The sequence below is a fragment of the Macaca thibetana genome, chromosome 18 (genome assembly GCF_024542745.1).
Source record: "Macaca thibetana thibetana isolate TM-01 chromosome 18, ASM2454274v1, whole genome shotgun sequence".
Lineage (NCBI taxonomy): Eukaryota > Metazoa > Chordata > Mammalia > Primates > Cercopithecidae > Macaca > Macaca thibetana.
In genome coordinates this window covers 16,204,197-16,230,910 of record NC_065595.1, presented here as the reverse complement: position 1 = coordinate 16,230,910, position 26,714 = coordinate 16,204,197, and the positions used below count along the sequence as shown (strand labels likewise).

The window sequence follows — 26,714 nt, the reverse complement described above, 5'->3', positions numbered from 1 at the left end:
TACATTTGTTGTCATTTCATTAGGTCTGCAGATCATAGACCTATTATACCTTGATACCTAGGAGTTGAGCACCATGACTCACTTGTGAGAACTCAGAAAAAATAGACAGGATGAAGGATCCAAGGCATAACCACCTTCATTCAAAAAGACCCAGTGTTGAGGGTGAGTGGGATGGGGTTATATGAAAAATGGATTAGAGCTGCTTTCTCACAGCAGCAAAGACATAGCAATTCAGAATAGTCTAAGTTAGAGTCCTTTGGGGAAACCAGTGTCTAAACATTAAGGACACCAGGATTAATGACCAAGTCCAGTGGTCCAGATACAGAAGAAGGCCTCAGTCATTGAGCTGACAGTTGCAAGCAGTGAAGATGGGAGATGGACTGGGTGCAAGAGCAGGAGGGGAAACAAAAGATGGCTCCTTCTACGGGTGTTTGCTTCTAATAGCAGTGAATGCTTTTGAGTGAGTCAGAGGCGGAGAAGGACATAATTGAAGACCTGAGAAATAAGGCAAGTTGTAGGCTGGGGGTCTGAACAACAGAGTCTGGCTGCAGGAGTGTGGCTGGATCCTGGAAATGTACCACAGCCCCTTCGATGGCAGGCAGGGATGCTTGACCCACTAGAACATGGTAGCTAAAGAAGTGCCCTCAAGACTTAGACTCTCTGCCTCCAAATCCCAGTTGCAACACCTACAAGTAGCTTAACCAGAGGCCAACCGTGGTGCTTCTTTTTGCTCTAGTTTTCTCTCAGTGAAAATTAAAGAAAAAACTGCTTTTGTTATATTGCTATAATGACTAAATGAGTTCTTATATATCAAGCAATTAAAAGAATACTTGGCATATATAATATTTAATAAATACTAGTGATTATGATCTTTCTTATCTTTGTCAGCAATAAAACTGTCTCACTGTAAGCTGGTCAAACATGAATCCCAGAAAATTACTCAGTTAACTTTTTAAGCCTTGCATAATGGTGTATATTTCTTCTAATCAGACATTCCCGAAAATTAAGAGTTGCTGTTTCTTGCATTCTTCTACTTACTTTTAATTTCATTTTTCTATGTGCTTTCATAATTCTGCAAGGTGGTAGGTGGTAACTGTGAATTATCATGAGTCTTAAAATATCCATATCCATATTTAACTCTCAGTATTGAGTTAGAGTAGGGATATACAATACTGGGTTCAAAGTGCTTTTCAGCACTTTGAGCGTATGACATTATTGTCTTTTTGGTACCCAAAATTGTTGATAGGAAAGTTGATGTTAAGATAATTCTTGCTCCTTATAATTTTAATATTTTTGTTTTTGTTTTTTTTTTTGAGACTTCATTACATTAAGGATATTTTTAAAATTATATTTTAAAAAGTTTACCGTGTTCATCAGCAGATTTTTCTATCTGGAAACTTATATCTTGTTTCAGTTCTGGGAAACCTCAGCCATCACAATGGGCTCAGTATGTCTTCCCAAAATTCATATGTTGAAACTTTAATCCCAAATGTGATGGTACTTGGAGGTGGTTCCTTTGGAAGAAAATTAGGGTTAGATGAGGTCATGGGGGCAGAATCCATGATGGAATTACTGCCCTTATAAGGAGCTCTAGGAACCAGATCTTTTTCTGTCTATCATGTGAGGATACAACAAGAAGGCAGTCATCTGTGAATCAGGAAGAGGCCCTCACTAGAACCTGATCATGCGGGAATGCCCTTCTCAGACTACCAGTCTCCAGAACTATGAAAAATAAATGTTTGTTGTTTAAGCCACACAATCTACGGTACTCTGTCATAGCAACCTGAACTGACTAAGACAGCCATTATCTACTCAATTGCTTGGCGCCATTTGATCTACTTTCTTCTTCTGGATTCCTACTAAGATAATATTGATGCATCTGATGCTCCTCTCTGTTTCCAAATTTTTTGAATACCTAATAAATTCACATGACCCAAACATCAAATATCACAAAAAAGACTAGAGTGAAAAGTCTTCCTTCCACTCTTGTTCCCTATTCATTTAGTTCCTATTACTCTGTCTTTACTAGTAATATATGTGCATGTTGCAATATACACACAGGGTCATAAATAAAAACAACAAACAAACAAAATTGTTCTAATAATACTGTATTATTAACTGAGTATATGATTAGCCCTTTCTCTTTCCTAGTCCCCCAACAAGCAACAAAATAATGTACAACTATGATTTTACTGTTGTAGGCAGTATACCTATACGTAGGGTGATATAGTTTGGATATTTGTCCCTGGCCAAATCTCATGTTGAATTGTAATCCCCAATACTGGAAGCAGGGTTTGGTGGGAGGTGTTTGGGTCCTAGGGGCTGATCCCTTACGGCTTGGTGCTGTCTTCATGATAGTGAGTTTTCATGAGATCTGGTCACTCAAAGGTGTGTGGTAACTCCCCCAACTCTCTCTCTCTCTTGCTCCTGCTTCTATCATACGATGTGCCTGCCCCCCACCTTTGCCTTTTGCCATGATTGTAAGCTTCCTGATGCCTCCCCAGAAGCTGAGTAGATGCCATCACTGTGTTTCCTGTACAGCCTGCAGAACTGTGAGCCAGCTAACCCTCTTTTCTTTATAAATTAGTCAGTCTCGGGCATTTCCTTATAGCAATGCAAGAATGGCCTAATACATAGGGGGTTTAATCAAGAAGTGAGGAAGAAATCTGGAAAAGGTTTTGAGGGAATAAATGAATAAAACTTAATCTTTGACTTTAAGGAAGATGAAACCATTTGTTGCACAAATCCGCAAAATCTTCATTGATGCCTTTACTATAACACAAGCAACACAAGGAAGTCTTCATGCTGTGTGGTGTTGCAGCCCAAGTCACTGTGGTGGACTGCTGTCAGTCAAGGTGAGCAGTCCTTCTTTCTGGAGGCTCTGTATGATGCTTTTGTCTAACAGTAGTCCTGGAAGCATCCTTGGATAATCATATCTGCTCAGTGCAAAGTTGGGCAGGCATCATGGAACTTTCCAGCACACGTCTCATTCCCTAGTGAAATCCAGAGTAACATTCTGCCCTGGGTTCCACATCAACATTCAAATATTAAACTCTGAGCCATCTTGCCAGAAAATAAGTGTGCCTCTGTGAAGAGAACTACGTGAAGAAAAATATACCAAATACTTTATAAATAGAGAGGCTCCTTCTTTCTCTTAATCCCTCCTGGAGATGTCCTCCTGTTCCAATCCCTCTCCCCATGACCTCCCTACCCCTTCCTCCATACACATGCAAATGAAACAAATGGCCTGTTATTTTTCTTTTGTAATAAATAAGGAGTGAAAAAGCATTCCTAGGGAAAAATAAAAGAGAACCAGAAAATGATGAACTAACATCCGACCCAATAATGGTATCTAAAATTTTGATCCAAAACCCTTACCCCTGCTAGTGGGGAGAGCAGACAACCCACTCATTCGAGTTATGCTCTGGGTTCTACACCAATGCTACAAACGAGAACAGAAAATTTTCTGGGGTGCCTTTCACATAATAACTGAGAGAATAAAGGCCAGGCATGATGTGTCATGCCTGAAATCCCAGCACTTTGAGAGGCCAGAGGTGGGAGGATCAGTTGATCCCAGGAGTTAGAAGCTGCTGTGAAATATGATTGCACCACTGCACTTCAGCCTGGGTGACAGAGTGATACCCTATTTCTAGAAAAACAAAACAAACACAACAAAAATAAATAAATAATTCAGTAATATTTTCAATTTCATTGATCATTATTATTCCACTAATTTGAAGCTTTCTATTTTTGTTTTATAAAAAAAAAAATACTACCAGGGAAAACCATGCCAAATATTCTCTGTTGGCAGACTAGAGAAAGGATTAAGCCAAGAAAGGATGAGTTATAATTTGTCAGAATCCAGGTCTCTACATGTGTACAGAGATGGAAAGTGTGAGTAATTAAATAATTCAGGCAAATCCTTAACTGTCTCTTTTTATTGAAACTTCTGGCTAAAATAAGCCTGAAAGAAAGAGTATACATGCTTGTGAAACAATCAAAGGGTGGAGCTAAGAACAGGGAGGTGCTAACTTTTTTTTTTTTTTTTTTTTTTTTTTAATTTCTTCAGTTGAAAGTTTCCCAACTCTTCAGCCACAATCTCTTACTACAGGAGCAAATTGCCTATTCTGCTCCAGTGGAAGAAAACCAGGTATTGTAAATATTTCTTTGGGTAATGATTTTATTTATGTTTTTCTTCTTGGTTGAAGTGCTTAGCTAAGTAACAAATAATGAAGACCCCTTCTCCCAAAAAAGTCCAGAAATAATAGATAAGGCCCAATCCCTTAAGAATTTTTCTGTATAAGTCATAGAGTAACCTAAGCTGGTTTGATGTTTGTACTAGAAAGAGGGATACGGGAGAAAGAACATTCATTCCCCAAAAAAGTTAGAGAAATTGTTTTTCTAGGAATCGTGGAGTGTAATTTGCTCCTTGTTTTACCTGGAATTGTGAAACCAGGAGTGGAGTTTCCTCCAGTCACTTTTCTGTATCTGTCAACATAGGCAGAGAGAAATAGGATATTCTCTCAGGACAGTTGAGCCAAAACCCTTCAACCCTTTAGCAAATGTGAGCTTGGCACCCTGAATTTGGATCCTAGTCATTAATATATGGAACTCATGGTTTGATTCTTTAACTGTTCCCCCTCAAACCCAAAACCCCACTCTCCTCTCCTGGCCACCATTTCATGGGCCATTAGCTTTCTTCTCTTCTGTGGAATAACCAATGTTCCGAATCCCCCACATTACACTAGGCGCTCTTTATAAACCACCCCAAACTATTACCTATCTCTAAAAAAGGCCTTAGGTGAATAGAGAGGTGCTGGGGATTGCGGGAAGCTGTCATTCTCTGATATGCACAACTCCATGAGGAGATAATATTATCATTGTCATCAGAAAGGCAAGAGGCCTTAGGGAGTGTCTCCTGGAAAACGGGACAAGAATCCTTCTCCCCACTCTCCAGATCTTCTTTCTCCTCCTGATGGTTCTCCATCACAAAATCTCTCTCTTTAGCCACTAAAATCTTAAACACAATGAGATACAATAGCAAAAGCAACTGTGTATTCAGAGTCAAGAGAACGAAGTTGCAGTTTTGACTCTGCTGTGCGTCCTTTGCTCAATCAGCCTCTCTCAGCTTCAGTTTCTTAGCAGACAAAACGGGGGAACTGGGTTAGGGAGATTCCAAGGGTCTTTCCAACTCTGATATGCTAGGGGCATGTGATGATGAAATGTCTATGATGAGACATTTTGATGAATGACGCCATCTTTTTCTTGCTTTTTTCATTCTCTTTGGCTTCTCCTCCGAGCCTGTCTACAGGTTAAGCTCATAGATGATCAGTTTACAGCTCTTGAAAACTGCAAAAGAGCAATTAATTTTGAAAATGACATGGTAGACTTCTGACCTACACATTTGCAGTCTTCTCTGAAAATATAATTGTCCAACATTTGTATGGAATAATTATTTCCTGTAAAATTTCATCTCACAATTCTATACCCTTCAGAAAGTATTTTTCATTGTTGGGTTAAATATCACTAATGGATGGCTTAGTACTTCATTAGATTTCTTTAAAAAAAGAAAACAAAGAATTGTTTCTCTTGTATGTTCTGGGTAACATCTGATATATAAATAATGATACTAATAAGGGAATTAATGAAGACAAATACAACTAAATATTAAGTTTACATGAGAAATTAGCTTTTATAATAGAGAATTATTGTTTTCAGGAACATGTTACAAGTAAATAAACACTAGAATAACCATAAACTGAGGTAGAAAAACCCCAGCCTCTAAAATGGTACTTTCTCTCCACTTCATGAAGAGTGTGGTTTGGCCAAGAACCAAACGCTTTCCACGTGAATTTAATTCATGAGTTTTAAAAATACAAAGCTTGATATATACTGTATGCAGGTAACCAAATGTTAGTTGAATGAATAAGAGCCTTAAAGGAAGTATAGAGTTATTTTGAAGATGACATTTGATCTGTTGAGGAAGAAATAGTCACAGGCAAATATTCAATATTTTATGAGGGTATAGAATTACTACAGAACTACAGTCTTTTTTGTTTACTGTTTAATCAAATCATGTCAGCCTGGGATTATCATAAGCTTTTGGAGTAGGCAGGAGCCACACCTAGGGCATGATTTAGAGGCAGGGAAGCTGTTTGGGTAAGTGTAAGTTTATGGCTAGGAGGGATTCCCACAGTATCACTATTAACTCCGAGTTATGATGAAACCAAAACTTTGTCTACACCTGTCTCTCTCATGATTAAGTTATTTGAGTATAGAGAATTCCTAATGTCTTCTAAAGCTCTCATTCTAGGTTTCTCAGAAGGCCAGGTGATGTGCATGCAAGGCCTAACTCTACACAACCTTGGCATTAATGAGATTTCCTAGGCCTAATAATTGGAATTATTTTATTTTTTAAATAATTTCAGTTTTTATTTTTGACTCAGAGGGTACATATGCAGGTTTGTTAGAAGGGTATAAAGTGTGATGTTGAGGTTGAGGTTTGACTGATTCCATCACCTAGGTAGTGAGCATAGTACCAAAGAGTTAGTTTTTCAATCTTTTCTCCTTTCTCTGCCTCCCCACTCTAGCAGTCCCCAGTGTCTATTTTTGCCATCTTTATGTCTATGAGTACCCAATGTTTATTTCCCACTTATAAGTGAGAACATGTGGTATTTTGTTCCTGACGTAATTTGCTTAGGATAACAGCCTCTAGGGCATCCAAGTTGCAGAAAGGTACATGATTCAATTCCTTCTTTTGGTTGCACAGTATTCCATGGTGTGTAGGTACCATGTAATCCTTATCCAATCCAACACTAATGGGCACCTAGGTTGATTTCATGTCTTTGCTATTGCGAATAGTGCTGTGATGAACACATATGTGTGTGTCTCTTTGGTAGAATGATTTATTTTCTTTTTAATGTATACCCAGTGAAGGAATTGCTGATTTGAAGAGTAGTTCTAAGTTCCTTGGGAAATCTCCAAACTCCTTTCCATAGTGGCTGATCTAATTTACATTTCCATCAACAGTGTACCCTTTTCTCCACAGCCTCACCAGTGTCCCTTGTTTTTTGACTTCTTAATAATAGCCATTCTGACATATATGAGGTAGTATTCATTATGGTTTTGATTTGCACTTCTCTAATGATTAACGATGTTGAGCATTTTTTCATGTTTGTTGCCCACTTGTATGTCTTCTTTTGAGAAGTATCTGTTCATGTCCTTTGGCATTTTTAAATGGGGTTGTTTTTTGCTTGTTGAATTAAGTTTCTTATAAATAATAGTTTGCAAATATTTTCTTCCATTCTGTAGTTGTCTGTTTACTCTGTTGATAGTTTATTTTACTGTGCAGAAGCTCTTCAGTTTAATTAGGTCCCACTTTGTTTTTTGTTGTAATTGCTTTTGAAGACTTAGTCATGAATACTTCCCCCAACACTGATATCCAAAATGGTGTTTCCTAGATTTTTTTTCTAGGGTTCTGATAGTCTGAGATCTGACATTCAAGTCTTTAGTCCATCTTTAGTTCATTTTTGTACATGTTGAAAAGTGGGGTCTACTTTCATTTTTCTGGATATGGTTAACCAACTATCCCAGCACCATTTATTGAATAGAGAGTCCTTTCCCAATTGCTTGTTTTTGTTTACTTTGTTAAAGATAAGATGTCTGTAGGTGTGCAGCTTTATTTCTGGGTTCTCTATTCTGTTCCATTGGCCTATGTGTCTATTTTTGTACCAGCATCAGGCTGTTTTGGTTACTCTAGGCTTACAGTATAGTTTGAAGTTGGGTAATGTGATGCTTCCAGCTTTGTTCTTTTTTTCTTAGGGCTGCTTTGGATATTGGGGCTCTTTTCTGGGTCCATATGAAATTTAGAATAGTTTTTTCCAATTCTGCGGAAAAAAAGGTTGTTGGTGGTTTGACAGAAATAGCATTTAATCTGAGGTTTGCCTTGGGCAGTATGGTCATTTTAACAATATTGATTTTTCCCGTCCACAAGTGTGGAATGTTTTTCCATTTGTTTGTATTATTTATGATTTTTTAAGCAGTGTTTTTTTTTAGCTCACTTTGTAGAGATCTTTCCATTTCTTCATCAGGTGTATTCCTGGGTATTTTATTTATTTATTTATTTATTTTTGACTATCGTAAATGGAATTGTAGTCTTGAGTTGGCTCCCTGTTTGAATGTTACTGGTGTATAGAAATGCTACTGATTTTTGTGCATTGGTTTTGTGTTCTGAAACTTTACTGAAGCCATTTTTTGGTTCCAGGAGGCTTTTGGTGGAGTCTTTAGGGTTTTGTAAGTATAGAATTACATTGTCAATGAAGAGAGATAGTTTGACTTCCTTTTTTCCTATTCGGGTGCCTTTTATGTCTTTCTTTGTCTCATTGCTCTGGCCAGGACTTCTAGTACTATGTTGAATAGGAGTGGTAAGAGTAGACATCCTTGTCTTGTTCCAGTGCTCAAGGGGAATGCTTCCAGCTTTTGCCTGCTCAGTATGATATTGGCTGTGGGTTTGTTACAGATAGCTCTTATTATTTTGAGGTATATTCCTTCAACACCTAGTTTGTTGAGGGTTTTTATCATGAATGGATATTGGATTTTATGGAAAGCTTTCTCCACCTCTATTGAGATGATCAGATGTTTTTTGTTTTTAATTGTGTGGTGAATCACATTTATTGACTTGTGTATGTTGAACCAATATAGTACTCCAGGAACAAAGCCTACTTGATGGTGGTAAATTAACTTTTTAATATACAACTGGATTCAGTTTGCTAGGATTTTGTTGAGCATTTTGGCATCTACGCTCATCACAGATATTTGCCTATAGGTTTCTTCTGTTGTGTCTTTGCCAGGTTTTGGTATCAGGATGATGCTGGCTTTGTAGAATGAGTTAGAGAGGAGTCCCTCCTCTTCAATTTTTTGAAATTATTTCATCAGGATTGATGTCATCTTGTCTTTGTACACCTGGTAGAATTCAGCTGTGAATCTACTTGTTCTGGGGCATTTTTTTGTTGGTAGAATTTTATCATTGATTCAATTTTGAAACTTGTTAGTGATCTGTTCAGGGTCTCAATATTTTCGTAATTCAATTTTGAGAGGTTGTGTGTTTTCAGGAATTTATTCATTTTCTCTAGATTTTCTAGTTTATGTGCACACCAGTAGTCATAGTAGTCTCTGAGGATCATTTGCATTTCTGTGGGATCTGTTGTAATGTCACTTTTGTTATTTCTGATTGTGCTTATTTATATCTCCTCTTTTTTTCTTTGTTAATCTAGCCTGCAGTCTATCAATCATGTTTATACTTTCAAAAAACCAACTTTTTGTTTTGTTGATTCTTTGTATGGACTTTTGGGTCTCGATTTCATTCAGTTTTGTTCTGATTTTACTTATGATTTTTTCTTCTGGAAGCTTTAGGGTTAATTTGTTTTTCTTTCTATTCTCTAGTTTGTCTAGGTCTGATGTTTGATAATCAATATGAAATATTTCTAACTTTTTAAGGTAGGCATTTAGTGCTATAAACTTTCCACCTAACATTGCTTTTTGCTGCATCTTAGAGACTTTGGTATGTTATGTCTCTGTGTCTATTTCAAAGATGTTGATTTCTGCCATAATTTCATTGTTTACCAAAAAGTAATTCAGTAGCAAGTTGTTTAATTTCCAAGTAATTCTGTGGTTTTGAGAAATCTTCTTGGCATTGATTTCTATTTTTATTGCACTGTGGTCTGAGAGTATAGTTGGTATATTATTATTTTGAGGTATATTCCTTCAACACCTAGTTTGTTGAGGGTTTTTTATCATGAATGGATATTGGATTTTATGGAAAGCTTTCTCCACCTCTATTGAGATGATCAGATGTTTTTTGTTTTTAAGTGTGTGGTGAATCACATTTATTGACTTGTGTATGTTGAACCAATATAATACTCCAGGAACAAAGCCTACTTGATGGTGGTAAATTAACTTTTTGATGTGCTACTGGATTCAGTTTTTAAAACTTTGTTGAGACTTGCTTTATGGCTGAGCATGTGATCAATCCTGTAGTATATCCATATGCAGATGAGAAGAATGTATATTCTGTGGTTGATGGTGGGAGTATTTTGTAGATGTTTATTAATAAGTCCAGTTGCTCAAGTTTTTCTTTGTTAGTTTTCTGACTCAATGATCTGTCTAATGCTGTCAATGGGGTGTTAAAGTCCCCCACTATTATCGTGTGTCTATCTAAGTCTTTTTGTAGGTTGAAGAGTACTTGTCTTATGAATCTGGGAGCTCCAATGTTGGGTGCATATACATTTAGTAAAGTCTTCTTGTTGAATTGAACCCTTTGCCATTATATAATACCCTTCTTTGTCACTTTTTACTTTTGTTGGCTTAAAGCCTGTTGCATCTGATATAAGAATAGCACCCACTGCTCTATTTTGTTTTCAATTTGTGTGATAGCTCTTCCTCCAACCATTTACTTTGAGCCTATGGGTGTTATTACATGTGAGATGGGTCTCTTAAAGACAGCAGATTAATGGGTCTTGTTTTATAACCCAATTTGACACTCTGTGTTTTTTACATAGGGTGTTTAGCCCATTTACATTAAAGGTTAATATTGATATGTGAGGTGTCAATCCTATTATGAAGTTATTAGCTGGTTGCTTTGTGGTTTCTATTGAGTGGTTGCTTTATAAAGTGTGTGCACTACGTACTTAAGTAACAGGTATCATTCTTTTGTTTCCATGTTTAAAACTTCCTTAAGGATTTCTTGTAAGGCTGGTCTAGCAGTAACAGATTCTCTTAGCACTTGGTTAAATCATTTAACCTATTTGAGAAATTATTTTGCCATGAAATCAAAATAGATGGAATTAACTATAGAAACCTAGTTTTAAAAGGCTTTTAAATTAAAATATTGTTGTATCGGTTGGGTATGGTATGTTGGCTTTGGTTTAGGGTGGACTCAGTAGCATAATATCTATGCAGTATCCTCAGTTGTAATCATCATCAAAGATGTCTGCAGTTGCCTCAGTGGTCTAGGCTGTGAGTGTTTGTGATGGAGTGGAGGTGGCGCACATTTGCTGTGGATTGGGGCACCTGTCGTTTTCAGGCCAGGTACATGCAGGTGTGGTAGGCTGGCCAGCTGTTTGGTTGCTTCCATTAGAGATGACATTTAAATGCTGAGTATAATATCAAAAAAGATGAGGAAACCTGAGTACTCTTGTTCCAGAAGACCAGTTTCAGAGGGTCTCAAATGAGTGAGAATAAAGACAAACAGTCTTAACTTCTCAACTTCTCTACAAGCATTTTCCAATTAATTGTGCATGATTCCATGTTTACATAAATTAAAAATGGTAGTTACAGCCCAAACCATGAATATTGTAAATGAGTAATAAAAATTTATAAGCACCCATTTTGTGCAAAATCCTTAGCTAGGTGCTGTTAGGTGCATGAAGCAGCGTAAGAAGAATATATTGCTCTCAAGAATCTTATGCTGGAGTTGGAAAAAATAGAGACAAACACATGGAAACCAAACTAGTGGTGTGAAAAATGTCAAAAGAGTCGCAAAAACTATGTTATGGGACTCAGCTTTTAACTGACCAGAATCCATTTATTCTCTAATGTACATTAACACTAAAATTTGAGACAATTCCCTTAAATTCTCTAAACTTAAGTGTTTTAATATATAAAATACTAGTATCAGACTAGAATTTTGCTAAAGTCTATTCAGCTCTTACGACTACATACATGGATATGTATGCAAATATGAATACATATTTTTTCAAAGGTGGAAAGAAATATTCATAAGCTGTCTAACTTTTGCTTTATTTTTCTTAGGTTTCCTCAATGGACACTCTAGCAACATCAATCAACCAGTTTGCCTTGGAGTTGAGCAAAAAGCTAGCTGAATCTGCTCAGGGTAAAAATATTTTCTTTTCTTCCTGGAGCATCTCAACTTCCTTGGCCATGGTATATTTGGGCACAAAAGGCACCACTGCAGCCCAAATGGCCCAGGTGAGTGGAAGAGGTCAACCATCTTCTGTTTCTTGTAAACTAAGTGCTTTCATTGCCTTTTAACTTCAGTTTTCTCTTGACAACTCAATAATTTAAATTTCAAAATAGCATTCTCTAAAACAAGACAGACATTTAAAAATTCTATACCATAAAACAAATCCTGGTAAAGGGAATCAGTTTTCAAACTGTTGCTGGGAAAACCATTTGAGAACCTGTGTCCTTTAGCAAAATAAAACGGAGAAAGGATGAGGTTATAATTTTTGTTGAACACCAAAACCAATTTTATTTTGATGATATTATTTCAAAAAGTAATCGGTCAAACTTTAAATAACAGAATTATTCAGCATCTTTATAATCACGTAAGGATTTTCGTGGAGACACAAAAAAGAAAAATAGAAGAATTCTGTTTCTCATGCTTTGTTTGATTCTCTCTTTGTTTAGTCCCTGGTTATCTGAATGGAGTCCTGGTTATCTGAAGGGAGCCCATTAAGATCATTAAAATAACAACATAATACTATTGTACACAGAACTATTTTTGCAATAAGCATCCTCAAAACACTGTGTGTATATAAACATATATATAGCCATAGATAGCAAAATAGCTATATGTGTAAAAATATATATGAATGCATATACATATATGCAACAATATGTATATAAAATGTGTTTTTAAATAAAAATAAAAACAGAAAGAGTAAACTTGGCCCTAAATCTTGCAAAACCAAAAGGCCAAGTGACAGAATTTTCACCCAAGAAGGTGACTTCCTTGCAAAGTATGGATATGAACACAGCTGGTAATTCTGAAGGATGTGGGCAGGACACATGCTCTATTAATCTGGACTTGGGATATCATCCTTACTCTTGTGGTTCACAAGATATCAGGTAGTTTAAAAAGTACAACAGCAACAACAAAATCCTTGTTCACAACCTGTTAATGATTGGTTCATTAGCTCAAAAGTCTTAATAATTAATGTGATAGACAATCTTAAATGGATTCCAGTGTGAGTCTATTTTATGTAAATATATGGCTGGATGTTGCTTGTCCTTGTTTCAGATGTTAACACTTCCAGTTGCAAATGAGCCTCATGAATTAGCTGTGCACCCCTTTTATGGCAGGTGGCCCTTGTTTTATTACCATAGATCAATGCAACCCTTGATGCAATATACTGTATTTTTTATTGTCAACTGGGTCCAGGGCATAGGAGATAAAAGTATTTCCTTCTGTTCTACTGTTGTACAGTTCCAAGGAAAGTAGGGTATCTACGTCTTTCCTGTTAACTTTCCAATGAAATGCTAGGGTGAACACAAACATTGTGCCTATATATGTCAAGTGGTAGTAGACATAGGAACTGAGCATTTAACTAGAAAAAAAAAAACGACTAAAATTCCTTAATTTTCCACATAATTATGGCTTTTACTGAAACTGTCTAAATGATTATCTCAGTTGGACACCTAGCATTCTTCTTAAAACAACGATGAGTAAAAAGGAAATATGGAAAATAAGAGAATTTTATGTCAAGGTTTTCCCAACATCATTCTAGTTATAAAACATAGGAAAATAAAGAGACTAGCAACTTAAATTGGACTTTAGAAAATGTGTTTAAAAGCAGTTCTTGACTTATTTATTAAACACATTTTTTAAGTTAAGTCAGAGCCCCTTTTTAAATTAATTATATGTTCTGCAATTATAGGAATGACTGACTTGTATTTACAGATGATGTGTAATTTATATGATTAATTCTCTGTAGTCTATTCATTTGTCTTTTTATTGAAATTACAGGTGCTTCAATTTAACAGAGACCAGGGAGTCAAATCCAGCCCTGAAAGTGAAAAAAAAAGGAAAATGGTATATCTTATCCTTTAATACACATTTGATAATTAAGGAAAAAGTACTTTTAGCACATGTATTTTAGTGATAATTTAAGCAACTTTTATCAGGTAACTTTTCTTAGAAACATATATTAAAGTTACAGAAACTTTTTTTCGGAATACAAAATGTCTACACTTTTTGAAAGATCTCTTGTCCCCACACCCTTTTAATCTCTTTAAAAATTTCTCTAGTTTCAAATTTTTTCTTGCTTGCTTTTGCAAACTAAATGTGAAGAAAATTATGGCCTCAATAACATTTCATTCTTTTGTACTAACACTAAAGAAAACATTTTTATCCACTTTATGATCATTTTCAACTTTTGTTTGCAATTTACCAAATAATTTTATTTAGCTTTAGTTTGCTAACATGTACGTAACTCTTGTTCAACATTTTTATTTGATGAATTCCTTCTATTTTAAAGGAATTCAACTTGAGCAACTCGGAAGAAATACACTCTGATTTCCATACGCTTATCTCAGAAATCCTCAAGCCCAACGATGACTACCTACTTAAAACAGCCAATGCGATATATGGTGAGAAAACGTATCCATTTCACAATGTAAGTGCAAATGTCTTATTTTAAGCTAATGGAAAAGAAAGCAATGTGAGACCTATCAGTAAACTCTGTATATTTCTTTCTATACAAATAAATGTACTCTGTACATTTATTTCTATTCATGTACATAATTTTTAGATTCACTGCTGAGTAATATGCCAAGTAATAAGTCTTATCTAAAACACATAGGTCAAGCCATCACTTTACCAAATAGATAAGAAAATTATCATCTCCCACTAATTTCAAAGAAGAGTCCAAGGGTAAAAAGCAGAAAAATGCAAAAAGGAAATTGAAAATATTGCTGCATGCATGGTTCTTAAGGAAAAATATCTACTAATAACAGAAATGTGGCATTAAATGTGCTATAGAATCTTAAATACTTTTGAAAATAAGTTCATGTTCAAGTATCAGGGACAATCTTAATGTGGTCAGTACTTCCCTGTAAACAATCAATTAGACCAACCAACCAGTGTCTAGTGGTAAAGGAACCCAATAACAGGTATCAAACCAGATCTAGCACTCAGATATTTCTGTCTAGAATAAAGAGGTAACCCCTGAGAATGGCCTACAAATACATATGGAGACTTGGCTGGAGACTGTCTACTTGGGAGCAAAACTGATCTTGGGATGAGAGAAGTAAGCAGTTTTCACATCAAGACTTTACAGACTTTGGGAACATGAAACATGAAATAATATCAACTTCTCTTTGCTAATGGTTGAAATCCCACCAATGTAGACCATGATGACTCTGTCCTCAGTTAAGAGGGTCACACAACAACCAACGTCAATAATTTACTTCTTTGTCCATCATCTCCTTGGGCAGGATGACCCACGTGTCCAGTGGGCAAAGAGTAAGGAAATTAGATAGGGTAGAAGAATAGCAATAAGATAAAATAAAGCTACCTTGTGATTTCAAGCAATGCTATCCTTGTTCAAATCTAGTGAATTCTGGGGAGTTCAGGACTTGAGCTTTGTTACTACTAAGGATATAAAACCAGCCAAATGGAATCTTAAAGACAGTTTCCTTTCTCGTAGGCTCATGGACTCGGGTTTAATTCAGAAGTAGGAGAAATGATTGACTCAGTGGGCACTTGGAAACAAGAGGGACACAGAGATAGAGACAAACATATTTTTATATGTCCACAAGCCCTGAGTTAAGACAGGCAGTGGTCCCTCATAAATATTTAAGTTTTCTTTCCACTAGATTTTAAATTCCACAGAATTTAGACTTCATAATCTTCAAGCCACTTCCTGGCAACAGAATTAACTCACCACTTTTTACTCCCTATAAGCCCTCCATAAAGTAAGCAAATTGAAGGAATACTACATGGTCTTGAAGAATAAATTATGTTCCCAAGGCTGGTGCCCCCATAAGAGCAACCTCAGTCATAGCCTACATGTGATGACTGCCACTGCGTGAACACCAGAGGACCAGGAGGAGTTAGAGGCCTCATTTCTTTTTTTTCCCTCAGAATGCCTAATATAACATTCGACTCTGCTTACAAATCCATTTTCATGGCAGAATATCATTTTCTTCACGGGCCCTCCACAAAGTTCCTGATGTTTAGAATCCACAGAAGGAAGCTACTAGTATCACAAGCCTCACTTGGGTTGCATCCCTACCATAGAAAGTCAAGTACAATGCTCAATACCTCTTGGCCACTGGGGTCACTCTTTTTATTTGTAGTCCCTTTCCATTCTAGCCTCATTTCAAGGCATGGATAAAAATAGAAAGGAAGAGGATGTGGAAGCCCCCAAAATGTGGGCATCAGTACTTCCTTCCACAGCTGGAGCTTTGCATAGCTAGCCAGTGCCCTGCTAAGTTTGGAGAGGGAGGTATTTAGTTTTTGACCAAAACTGGGAGTCAGGAAAGAGGAAATGGAGTGATGATGTGGGAGTGTGCAATTGCCCGCCTACCTAGTTCTTTTGATAATCTAAATAGATTTGATTTCTTAGTTTTGAACAAACTCTACAAAAGAGGATTTTATCTATGTCTTTCAGAAATATTTAGAAGACATGAAAACATATTTTGGTGCAGAGCCTCAGTCTGTTAACTTTGTGGAAGCTTCTGACCAAATCAGAAAGGAGATCAACTCTTGGGTTGAAAGACAGACCGAGGGTAAGCTTTCACCAAGGGGCTTGGCAGCGTGCTTTTCCCAAACGTCCTTGTATTTATTTTAGTTTGTGTCATGTGTAAGTATGTATATTCCTTAAATAGAAGTGTGGGCACATTGTAAATATTCAGAACATTATTTCTATTCATGTACATAATTTTTAGATTCACTGCCTAGTAATAAGTCTTATTTAAAACACATAGGTCAAGTCATCACTTTACCAAATAGACAAGAAAATTATCATCTCCCACTAATTTCAAAGAAGAGTCCAAGGGTAACAAGCAGAAAAATGCAAAAAGGAAATTGAAAATACTGCTGCATGCATGGTTTTTAAGGAAAAATATCTACAGAAATGTGGCATTAAATGTGCTACAGAATCTTAAATACTTTTCAAAATAAGTTCATGTTCAAGTATCAGTTAGAGTATGGATTAAACTACTCTAAAGAAGAGACCCAAAATATAGTGGCTTAATAAGACACAAGTTTGTCTTTCTCTCAAATAATAGTTCAAAGGTAGTTAGGCATCCTAGGTTAGAGAGAGCATTCTGTCTCCCAAGGCCATCCAGAGATCCAGGCTGGTGTTCAGCGCTGCCATCCTCAATACATGGCTTCCATCTCTAGGTGCAAGATGGTTCTTACAATAGCCAGTTGTACTAGCAGCAGGAAGTGGGTGGACATAGTCTGAATCTTTCACTGAGCCTTGTTTGCCACATCCCATGATTTCATTCCTCCAGCTGACCCTCCTCATTCTATTCCTCAGAAATGGAATTGTCCAGAGAGGGAGAGAGCTGTAATCCTTCTGTATTTTCTATTTTGGACACAAATATCTGCTATTTGGAAGCATTCAACATTGAATAAAATAAGGAATTAATTAGCTATTCAGGAACTTAGACTTTGTCGAGGCAGAGTTCCATGTGTCCTTAAGGGAAAGTTGCTAGGGTGTTTGGCATGACCAGGTTCTACCTGAATCATCTCAAAGAAACTTCTTTCCTCGAGCTTTCAACAGGTCTTCTCCAAGGTCTTCATTTTTCCTTTAGACAGCAGCATCCAGTATTATTAATAAAAACAACACACTTGTACCCTGAACCTTCCCTAGAAGATTTTAGAATATTTTTCTTTCTTTTTGGTGTTCTGAGGTTTCAACATTATGTTCTAGGCAGGGTTCTTTTTATTTTTATTTATTTACTTTATAATTTTGCTGGCAATCATTTTAAATCTAAATATAAAGGTCTTCAGGTAAAGGAAATTGTGTATATTATTTATTTCATGATTTTCTTCTTTTCATTCTGTCCCTTCTTGCCTTCAGTACTTCCAATAAACAAATTTGAAATTTCCCAAGCTATCCTATCTGTTTTGATTTTCCATTTATATTTACTTTTCATCTCTTTGCCCTTCTGTTATCCTTTTCCAGCTCATGGTTTTGCTCCAGCTGTGTTCATTCAACTGTTCAGTCAATCTATTCAAGAGTTTTATTCCACAGTTATGTATGTTCAGCTTTGACAATTATTTCTTTTCCCTTCGAGACTTACGGTTATTGGTTATTCCTTTTTCATTAGTGAAATCAATCAGCTTTCTCTGAATATGTAAATTTTGCTTATTTTTAAGTCTTTTTGCTGTATTAATTCTGTTTCCTGTTAGTACGTGTTGAAGTTGGTGCTTCTCTCTCATAGGGTGGATTTTCTTAACTGTTTAATCCTTTTGGTTTTCTGTGTGTCTTTTTGAGTGAGGATCCCATTTTACCAGTCTTAGTTTATAATACAGATCACAGTACCTTGTCTATGGTGACTGTTGGGCTGACATTGATGTGCTGTGTTTATAACTTGCCTTCTGGGCATGGGAAGCTTCCAGTTTTTCTTGGGAGTTCCTAGCACCTTGGGAACACTGTTCTAACTCCCCTGTGACATAGGGTGCCCTCACTCATTACTCTAGCCTGTAAGCTAATTTGCAGCCCATTGTTGGTACCCAGGGAGGTATAGAAAGTCAATACACACAATTGCTCTAAACCAGTGACTCTCAATCGTGGCAACGTATTAAATTGAATTTCCTGATTAGTAAACCTAACTCCAGGTGAACTAATTCAGATATCTGGGAGTGAGGTTCAAGCATCAGTATTTTTTTAATCATAGACACACACAATTTATACATTTTAAATTGGCAAATATAAATTATATATATTTATGGTGTACAAGGGGATGTTTTGATAAATAAGTACATTTTGGAATGACATATTAATCACTTCACATTCTTATCAGTTTTTGTGGTGAGAACATTTAAAAGCTCCCTTAACAGTTTCAAGTAAACGATATATTGTTACCAACTGCAGTTATGATTCTCTACTATAGTGCACATGTACCCTAGAATTTAAAGTATAATAATAAAAAAAATTAAAAAATAAATACATAAAAATAATAATAAAATAAAAAAATAATAAACGTTGCCTTAGTGAAGTCAGAAAAAAATTGAAAATTGAACAGCCACATGATCGAGAAATTCTATTTCTGGGAATACATTTAAAGGAAATGAAATCAGTATTTCATAGATGTCTGTATTCTCATGTTAATTCAGCATTATTCACAATCACCAAGATATGTATTCAACCTAACTGCCCATCAATTGATGAACAAATAAAGAAAATGTGTTGTGTGTGTATATATATATATATATATATATACACACACACACACACACACAATAAAATACTACTCAGCTTTTAAAAACAAGGAGATTCTATCATTGGTGGCAACATAGAAGCATCAGTATTTTTAAGTCCTTAGAGATTCTAATTTGCAGTCAAAGTTAGGAACTACTGCAATAAATGGAATTGTTTCATTAATCTCACTGATGTTCCCTGCCCCCAACAAGTTCCATGAATGCATGGCTGTGAGTTTCTAACTCCCTGTGAGCAACACCCTAATCTCCCAAGAAGTCATCTGTGATGCCTTCTGTGTGTGTATGATGTGGTTTCCCCATCAGTCTAATCCATCTGTATTTTCTCTTTCGGGATTCTTCAAACTTTCCAGTCCTTTAATGGCATCTTGGCTTGTAGCACTATTCCAGATGCATTCTTTTTAACAAACGTATGTTCTAAAACATTAAATACCTTTGTAAAACAGCATTTTTGAGTATAAATCCAAAGGTTAAAACAATGTAAGCATACTTCGACTATGTATTTTAAGGTGGAAAAAAAGTATACAAATATTATGCCCTAGTTTTTAAATTTGTTTTTAATAGAAGAATGGATTTACAATCCTGAAACTAATTTATGTTTATTCTAGGATTAAGCAAATAAAGAAATACATTGGAAATCATGAGAGCCAGAAAAAGAAATTATAAATAAGGCAAAGACAAAGGCTACAATGAACCCTGTGTTATTAGATTGGAATTGAAAGTATCAATATGACCCCCTACTCTTCAATATATATGCAGAAAGAAAATTCAATAGATAGATGTAAAAATAGATACAGATGTGTGTATAATACGTACATTTTCTAGCCCCATTTGCTGAGAGGATCTGGAAGCAATGACTGTTGCAGAGTGAAACTGGGTTGGCCACGAGGTTCTCAATCCAGTTCTATCTACCTCAGTTATCAAACATGTGCCTCTGGAGCAAACCTATAATACTTGATTCGAGAGATTTATATTCGACATATTTTTATAAATATTTCAAGGTGCTTTAGTAGAGAGTTTGGAGAGAATGTATTCGGGGTTGATAGTCAAATATCAGTTTAAGTTGTAACTACAACAATCTGATCGAAGCAATTGCACACAGCAGTATTTTGGGCAACAGGAAAACACTGGCACAACCTTTCAGATGTTAATCAGAACAGCTTACCGCTTGTGGCTACAAACGGAAGTGAAAAAGAAGGAAGCATTTCAGTCCCCTCAAAATAGGGGTACAAATGAACTCATATTAGAGGGAACTTTTTATAATTAAACTGCAAATTTGTACTTTATGTGGAATAACGCTTACTGACCATTCAGCATATTATTTCTTCAGTGTTTCTCTCTTTATTCATAGCAGCTATTCTGGACAGGAATAGTACTTGTCCATTTCTGGAAAATCAAAAACCAGGACTTTTAAAGGAAACTTGTACAGTTCCAGAAAAAATAGAAGCCTGGTTGTCTTGAGTTAAAATAGAAGTCATTTGCAACCTGCCTTTTGTTCTTACAGGTAAAATCCAGAATCTCCTACCCGATGACTCTGTGGATTCCACAACCAGGATGATTCTGGTGAACGCCCTGTACTTTAAAGGAATCTGGGAACATCAATTCTTAGTGCAAAACACCACAGAAAAGCCTTTTAGAATAAACGAGGTAGGAACCGTATAAAGATCAGTTTGGATTTTCACATGGCATTGTAAAAGTGATTCTCTTATAAATTTACTCTTCTTTTAGATTATATGTTCTTGTGAACTATGGCTCTTACTAGGGAAGTGATGGCTGGGCTAAAAGCCTCCAGTTCCACGGAGAATTCAATGAAATTCCCCTGTCCTTGCTGAATATACAATCACTCAGTCTTGCTACCCATGTGAGCTGGGTAGGGTAGTTTTCACATTTATTTCCTAGGTGAGAAAAATACAGTGTAGCCAAGTGATTGGAGGTAAGCGTGAGTTAGAAGCAGTCCAGAACAAGAACCTAAGAATCCTCACTGTAAGTTCTGTACCTGTCCTGCTAAACCAGTACTAACTTCTACCAAATTCTTACCCTTACATAATAAAAGCAATAAAAAGGTAGACTAATGTAAGGTTATATATCTGACTCTCATGAATGGGCTGGAGTGCGGCTGGGCCTTGGGAACTGATTGGAAACAAGGACTCAAATGTTGTCAGGATTTTTTCCTATTTTTTTCCAACTCTGTTTCTACCATAATTCTTCTCTCAGGTTGAAGTCTAACTTTCTCTGCTTCCCCATTCACAATGACGGAACATAGCTACCCATAGGACCTTCTCCATTCTAGAGACCAGTTGGAAAATCCCATTCCAAATTCCTAGGAAAGGAACTAGTGGACCAAGGTTTGTTACAGTTGTTTAGTTTAGGGATAGGCCACAAACAGTGCTGCTGTGGAACTATGGCTGTAATGAATGTGTGCAATAGGCATTTCTCAATCAGTGGGGTGAGGATGGGGAAGGAACTGAACACATAATCCAATAGGTTAACAAGAAGTGAGCTGGATAGTTACCTGGGTTTGTATATTCACTGGAAATTTTCAGTTGCAAGTGATAGAAAAGTATTCCAGACTAGCTCTGGCAAAATGGGAACTGCATTGGAATTAGCTTAGGTAAGAAAAAAACTGGGAAGTCCAGGAGTGAGTGATTGGGGGTATTTAGAGTCTCAACACATAATCCCAGTTCATTCTCATGCTGTCTCTTTCTCTTTTTCTCTCTAGTTGCTACTCTCATTCTCTAATAATGATCAGGGAATATGGTTGCCTCATATTCAACCTTCAAGCTTCACAACTCTAGTAGACAGAGAAAGTATTTGCCATTAGCTCTAAAACAGTGATCACAAGGAGGGCTCTGGTTGGGGCCATTCATGGGCTGTCTCTGGAAACAACCACAGTATGCTGGAGTACACTCAGTAAACAGCCCTGGTCATATGGCCACCACCTTAGCATATGGTGGGGCTTTGTGATTGACAGTTCCACATATAGAATGGAAAAGTAACATATGTCTACAACATCTAAGTTGCAGGGGTGTTTGTTTTGCTTTTATTTGGCAGTTGGTCTTATTTTTAAATTAGCTTACTTTTTAGATAATTTTTAGGTTTACAGAAAAAAACATGCAGAAAGTACAGGGCTCTCATATGTCCCCCCTTCAACACACACAGTTTCCCTTACTATTAATATCTTGCATTAGTGTGGCATATTTGTTTTAATTAATGATCTAATATTGATACATCATTATTAACTAAAATCTGTAGTTTACATATGTGTCCACTCTTGATGTCGTACAGTTCTACGGGTTTTGAAAATGCCCAGTGTCATGTAGCCACCATTACAATAGCATTCCGAATAGTTTCACTGCCCTAAAAGTGCCCTGTGCTTCACCTGTTCATCCATTCCCCCTAAATCCCTGACAACAACTGATCTTTGATTGTACAGTTTTGGCTTTTCTGGCATGTCACATAGTTGGAATCATACAGCACTTAGCCTTTTCAGGATGGCTCCATTCACTATGAATTTAAGGTTCCTCCATGTCTTTCCAGGGCTTCGTAGATCTTTTTGTTTTATTGCTGAATAATATTTCATGGTACAATTGTACCACAGTTTGTCATCCATTCACCTATTGAAGCACATCTTAGTTCCTTCCAACTTTTTGGCAATAATAAATAAATCTGCCATAAACACTACACTGTGGGCAAGTTTTTCTGTGGACACTGTTTTTAACACATTTGCGTAAATACCTAGGAGCACAATTGCTGTATCGTATGGTAAGACTAGGTTAACTTAGTAAGAAACTGCCCAACTAACTGTTTTCCAAAGTGACTGTGCCACTGTGCATTCCCACTAGCAGTAAATGACAGTTCCTGTTGCTCCATATCTTTATCAGCATTTGGTGTTGTCAGTGTTTCATATTTTAGCCGTTCTAATAGCCTTGTGCAATTTGCAATCTCCTAATGACATATGACTGAGCATTTTTCATGTGTTGTATCTCTTCCTGGTGAGGTGTTTCTTAGATCTTTGGCCCATTTAAAAAAAACTGACTTGTTTGTTTTATTATTGTTGAGTTTTGTATTATTTGTTGAGTTTTTATTATTGTCTCTTATAAGTATATGTTTTGCAAATATTTTCTGCTCATCTATTGCTTGTCTTTGCATTCTCTTAGTGAATGTCAGTTTTTATAATACTAAAATACTTTCTCAAATATTTTCATGTAAAATATGTCTTACTCAGTTTCTGAATTATTGGCATTTCCATAATTTACACAAGATCATATATTAAGAGTTTGATTTAATACATGTTTCTGTGATTTATAGGGGATACCACAGTCGTGTTAGAAACTCACATATCTGCTACTGGCGATACTTTTCAGTGGGATAGGTATTTCCATAAAGGAAGGTCTGGATAACTTTATTCAGCATTTAGCAGAGGATCACTAATTTCACCAACTGGGAGCCAATGATGGTAGAGAATTAAGGAGTTAGTGGAATACTTCTTCGACGACCTTGTTACCTTTTTTTTTTTTTTTTAGACTACAAGCAAACCAGTGCAAATGATGTTTATGAAAAAAAAGCTTCAAATTTTTCACATAGAAAAGCCACAAGCAGTGGGCCTTCAACTCTACTACAAAAGCCGTGACCTCAGCCTGCTTATCCTACTGCCAGAAGACATTAATGGGCTGGTACAGGTAAATCACATCAGTGTGTCCGGTGTGAGGGTGTTTCCAGTGTTTACTAAAAGAACTGGTTGGCCAAGGTTTCTCCCAATTGTCCTCAGGAAGAATGGTCTCCCTATTATTTAATTCCTATAAAGAGAAAAGTCACCAATGTATCTTGAGTCCTAGGCACTTCACCTTCACAATATTATTAAACTTTACAACACTCTATAAAGTTAATATTACTGTTCCTCAGAAAGGCTAAGCAATGTATAGACAGCTCCAGCCTGGGGTCATCACACACATAGCTGCATGTACAGCAGGTACAAATATACCTTGTCAGTCACAGAACTGTGTGGATTGATCATAACCATCTTTCAATCAGTCTAGGTTTCCCTCTGGTAGGACCTACGTAATTCGAGATTAATATTTTAATCATTTGCATTAGTATACACACACATCAAGCTGTCTTCCAAAACTTATTTTTTGAACATTTTTATCAAGTAAACAACCTTCAGGAGAAAAAGTCTGTATCAATACTGTCTTCAATAATTATTTAAGTTGTTTACCAGCCAAATTTCTATTAATCTGGACACAACTTTGGTCAGACCATGCTTCTGAGCAATTTGCATGCCTAAACAGAACATGAGTCTCATGCAACAGATGGCCTGTCTTTCTTTGCACCGTGTCTAATTTTTCACATGTGTCAAACTCTTAATACTTATAAGTTTCCATGATCCTACCAGTATGTAGAAAATATTTCCAAATTATGTCATACAATTTGTGAAACTGGAGAGAATAGTAAAAGTAAAACCAGTGTGGACAAATAACCATTAGAGTCAAGCCCTTTTAAGATAAAAACCTAGAAGTGCAATTTCCTGAGCTGAAGGTATTGTCATGTTATTAATGTAAATGGTTTACAGGTATGTCATTGACAGCCAAAACTTCAGTTTAGAAAATGCATGTGCATTAAAACAAACATGTCATTTAAAAAATCAAATATATACATATATACATATGTAGTATATACACATATATATTTATTATTTTAAAAATCTAAAATATAAAGAAGAGGGAAGGCATCCTTAAACTCAATATAAAATAATTACTTTTGAGATTTGGGGGATTTTCTTATCTTTTCTTTCTTTTTTGACTTAGTTGATAATTGTTAATCTCATGTTGTTTTGATTAGAGTATAGACATGTTATTTTATTCCACATTTTGTTTTCAAAGAGCTGTCTCCCATGTTGACAAACAGGTTTTCTTGTGCCTTGGCTTACAACTTGAACTAGAGTATATGCTTCTGTATAGACAACATCTAAATGTATATTTATGTTGATGTATTTGAGTGTATAGTTGATGTATTGTATATTATAGCAGAAGTACTTCCATTTTGAATTAAACTCTCATTCTCCTATATCTGGATAGCAATTAATCTGCAGAACAAAGATTTTGAAGGTCAACATTATACAACCAAAGGATATCCAGATGTGTGTGTGTTGTCACCCTGAGTAATGGGAGTGATCATAATTCATCTGTGTAATTCTTAGGGAGCTCTCTCAACTACTGTTTTTCATTCCAGTTTAGAATTACTAATTCTTTCTTTCTTGGTTCCAAATGGGCAGCTGGAAAAGGACATCACCTATGAGAAGCTGAATGAGTGGACCAGTGCAGACATGATGGAGTTGTATGAAGTGCAGCTACACCTTCCCAAGTTCAAGCTGGAAGACAGTTATGATCTCAAGTCAACCCTGAGCAGTATGGGGATGAGTGATGCTTTCAGCCAGAGCAAAGCTGATTTCTCAGGAATGTCTTCAGCGAGAAACCTATTTTTATCCAATGTTTTCCACAAGGCTTTTGTGGAAATAAATGAACAAGGTACTGAAGCCGCAGCTGGCACTGGGAGTGAGATAGATTCACGAATTAGAGTCCCATCCATTGAATTCAATGCAAATCACCCATTCCTCTTCTTCATCAGGCACAATAAAACCAACAACATTCTTTTTTATGGAAGATTATGCTCCCCCTAAATCCCACATCTCTCTCAACAAACAAGGCCATCTTACAGTGTGAAAAATGTACCATGAGATGGAAAAGCACAATTTTCACAAAAATGAGTTTGTAGTCTAAACTTTTTTCATATTTGGATATAAGTAAATAGATCTTGAAATAATGCATTCTAATGATCCTGTCATATCTGCACAGCTGGAGAGAATAACAAGTTTTATTTTTACCACGTTAACATTTTGTCTCATGTGACTTTCATTTACATTTCAGAAGAGTTATGCTATTCAACTGAATGCCTTACAATTCTTGATCACTTGCAATATCCATGATACTTGTTATCATTATATATTTCGTATACATCATTAAATGAAAAAAATCTTTATAAAGGTGATATGATATTGATAAATAAGAAGTTTCTCAAGAACATCATTTTGATCAAAATTTTAGCCGGGCATGGTGATGCACACCTATGGTCCCAGCTACTCAGGAGGCCAAGGTAGGAGGATTGCTTGAGCCCAGGAGCTTGAGACTGCAGTGAGCCAAGATCACATCACTGCACTCCAACCTGGGCAACAGAGCAAGACCCTGTCTCAAAAAAATCATTTTGATGGTTCATAAATTACCATTGTAAAACTAAATCCTCTTTTTCTGCCATTTAAAAAATACTTATTTTTTAACTTTAACATTAACTTAAAAAACTAGTGAAATCCAAATGAAATTTGTAGTTCAGCTAGTAGCAATCTCTCAATGTTGGTGCCCTAGTTTTGACAAATGTACCCTGCTGATGTTAGGATGTTAGCGCTTGGGGAAACTGTACTGGAGTATATGAGAATTCCCTGTATTATCTCTGCACCTCTTCTGTGAATCTA

General features: G+C 36.2%; 1 protein-coding gene across 1 annotated transcript; it reads left to right on the top strand.

Annotated features, from left to right (window-relative positions):
• The first annotated feature begins 4,056 nt into the window (after positions 1–4,056).
• On the top strand, positions 4,057–26,080 carry SERPINB10 (serpin family B member 10). Its single transcript, XM_050768101.1, has 8 exons — positions 4,057–4,150; positions 11,809–11,985; positions 13,766–13,831; positions 14,277–14,414; positions 16,413–16,530; positions 20,697–20,839; positions 23,716–23,871; positions 25,464–26,080. The coding sequence occupies exons 2-8, from the start codon at positions 11,818–11,820 to the stop codon at positions 25,866–25,868; spliced, it is 1,194 nt and encodes a 397-aa protein (XP_050624058.1). The 5' UTR covers positions 4,057–4,150; positions 11,809–11,817; the 3' UTR covers positions 25,869–26,080.
• The last annotated feature ends 634 nt before the right edge of the window (positions 26,081–26,714 follow it).

What these genes read in the sequence shown, in the direction of transcription:
- SERPINB10 (XM_050768101.1), top strand. Translation starts at nt 11,818, where the DNA reads ATGGACACTCTAGCAACATCAATCAACCAGTTTGCCTTGGAGTTGAGC. An exon ending in GTGAAAAAAAAAGGAAAATG is followed by an intron (nt 13,832 to 14,276) that starts GTATATCTTATC and finishes TCTATTTTAAAG; the next exon opens with GAATTCAACTTGAGCAACTC. An exon ending in AAACGTATCCATTTCACAAT is followed by an intron (nt 14,415 to 16,412) that starts GTAAGTGCAAAT and finishes TATGTCTTTCAG; the next exon opens with AAATATTTAGAAGACATGAA.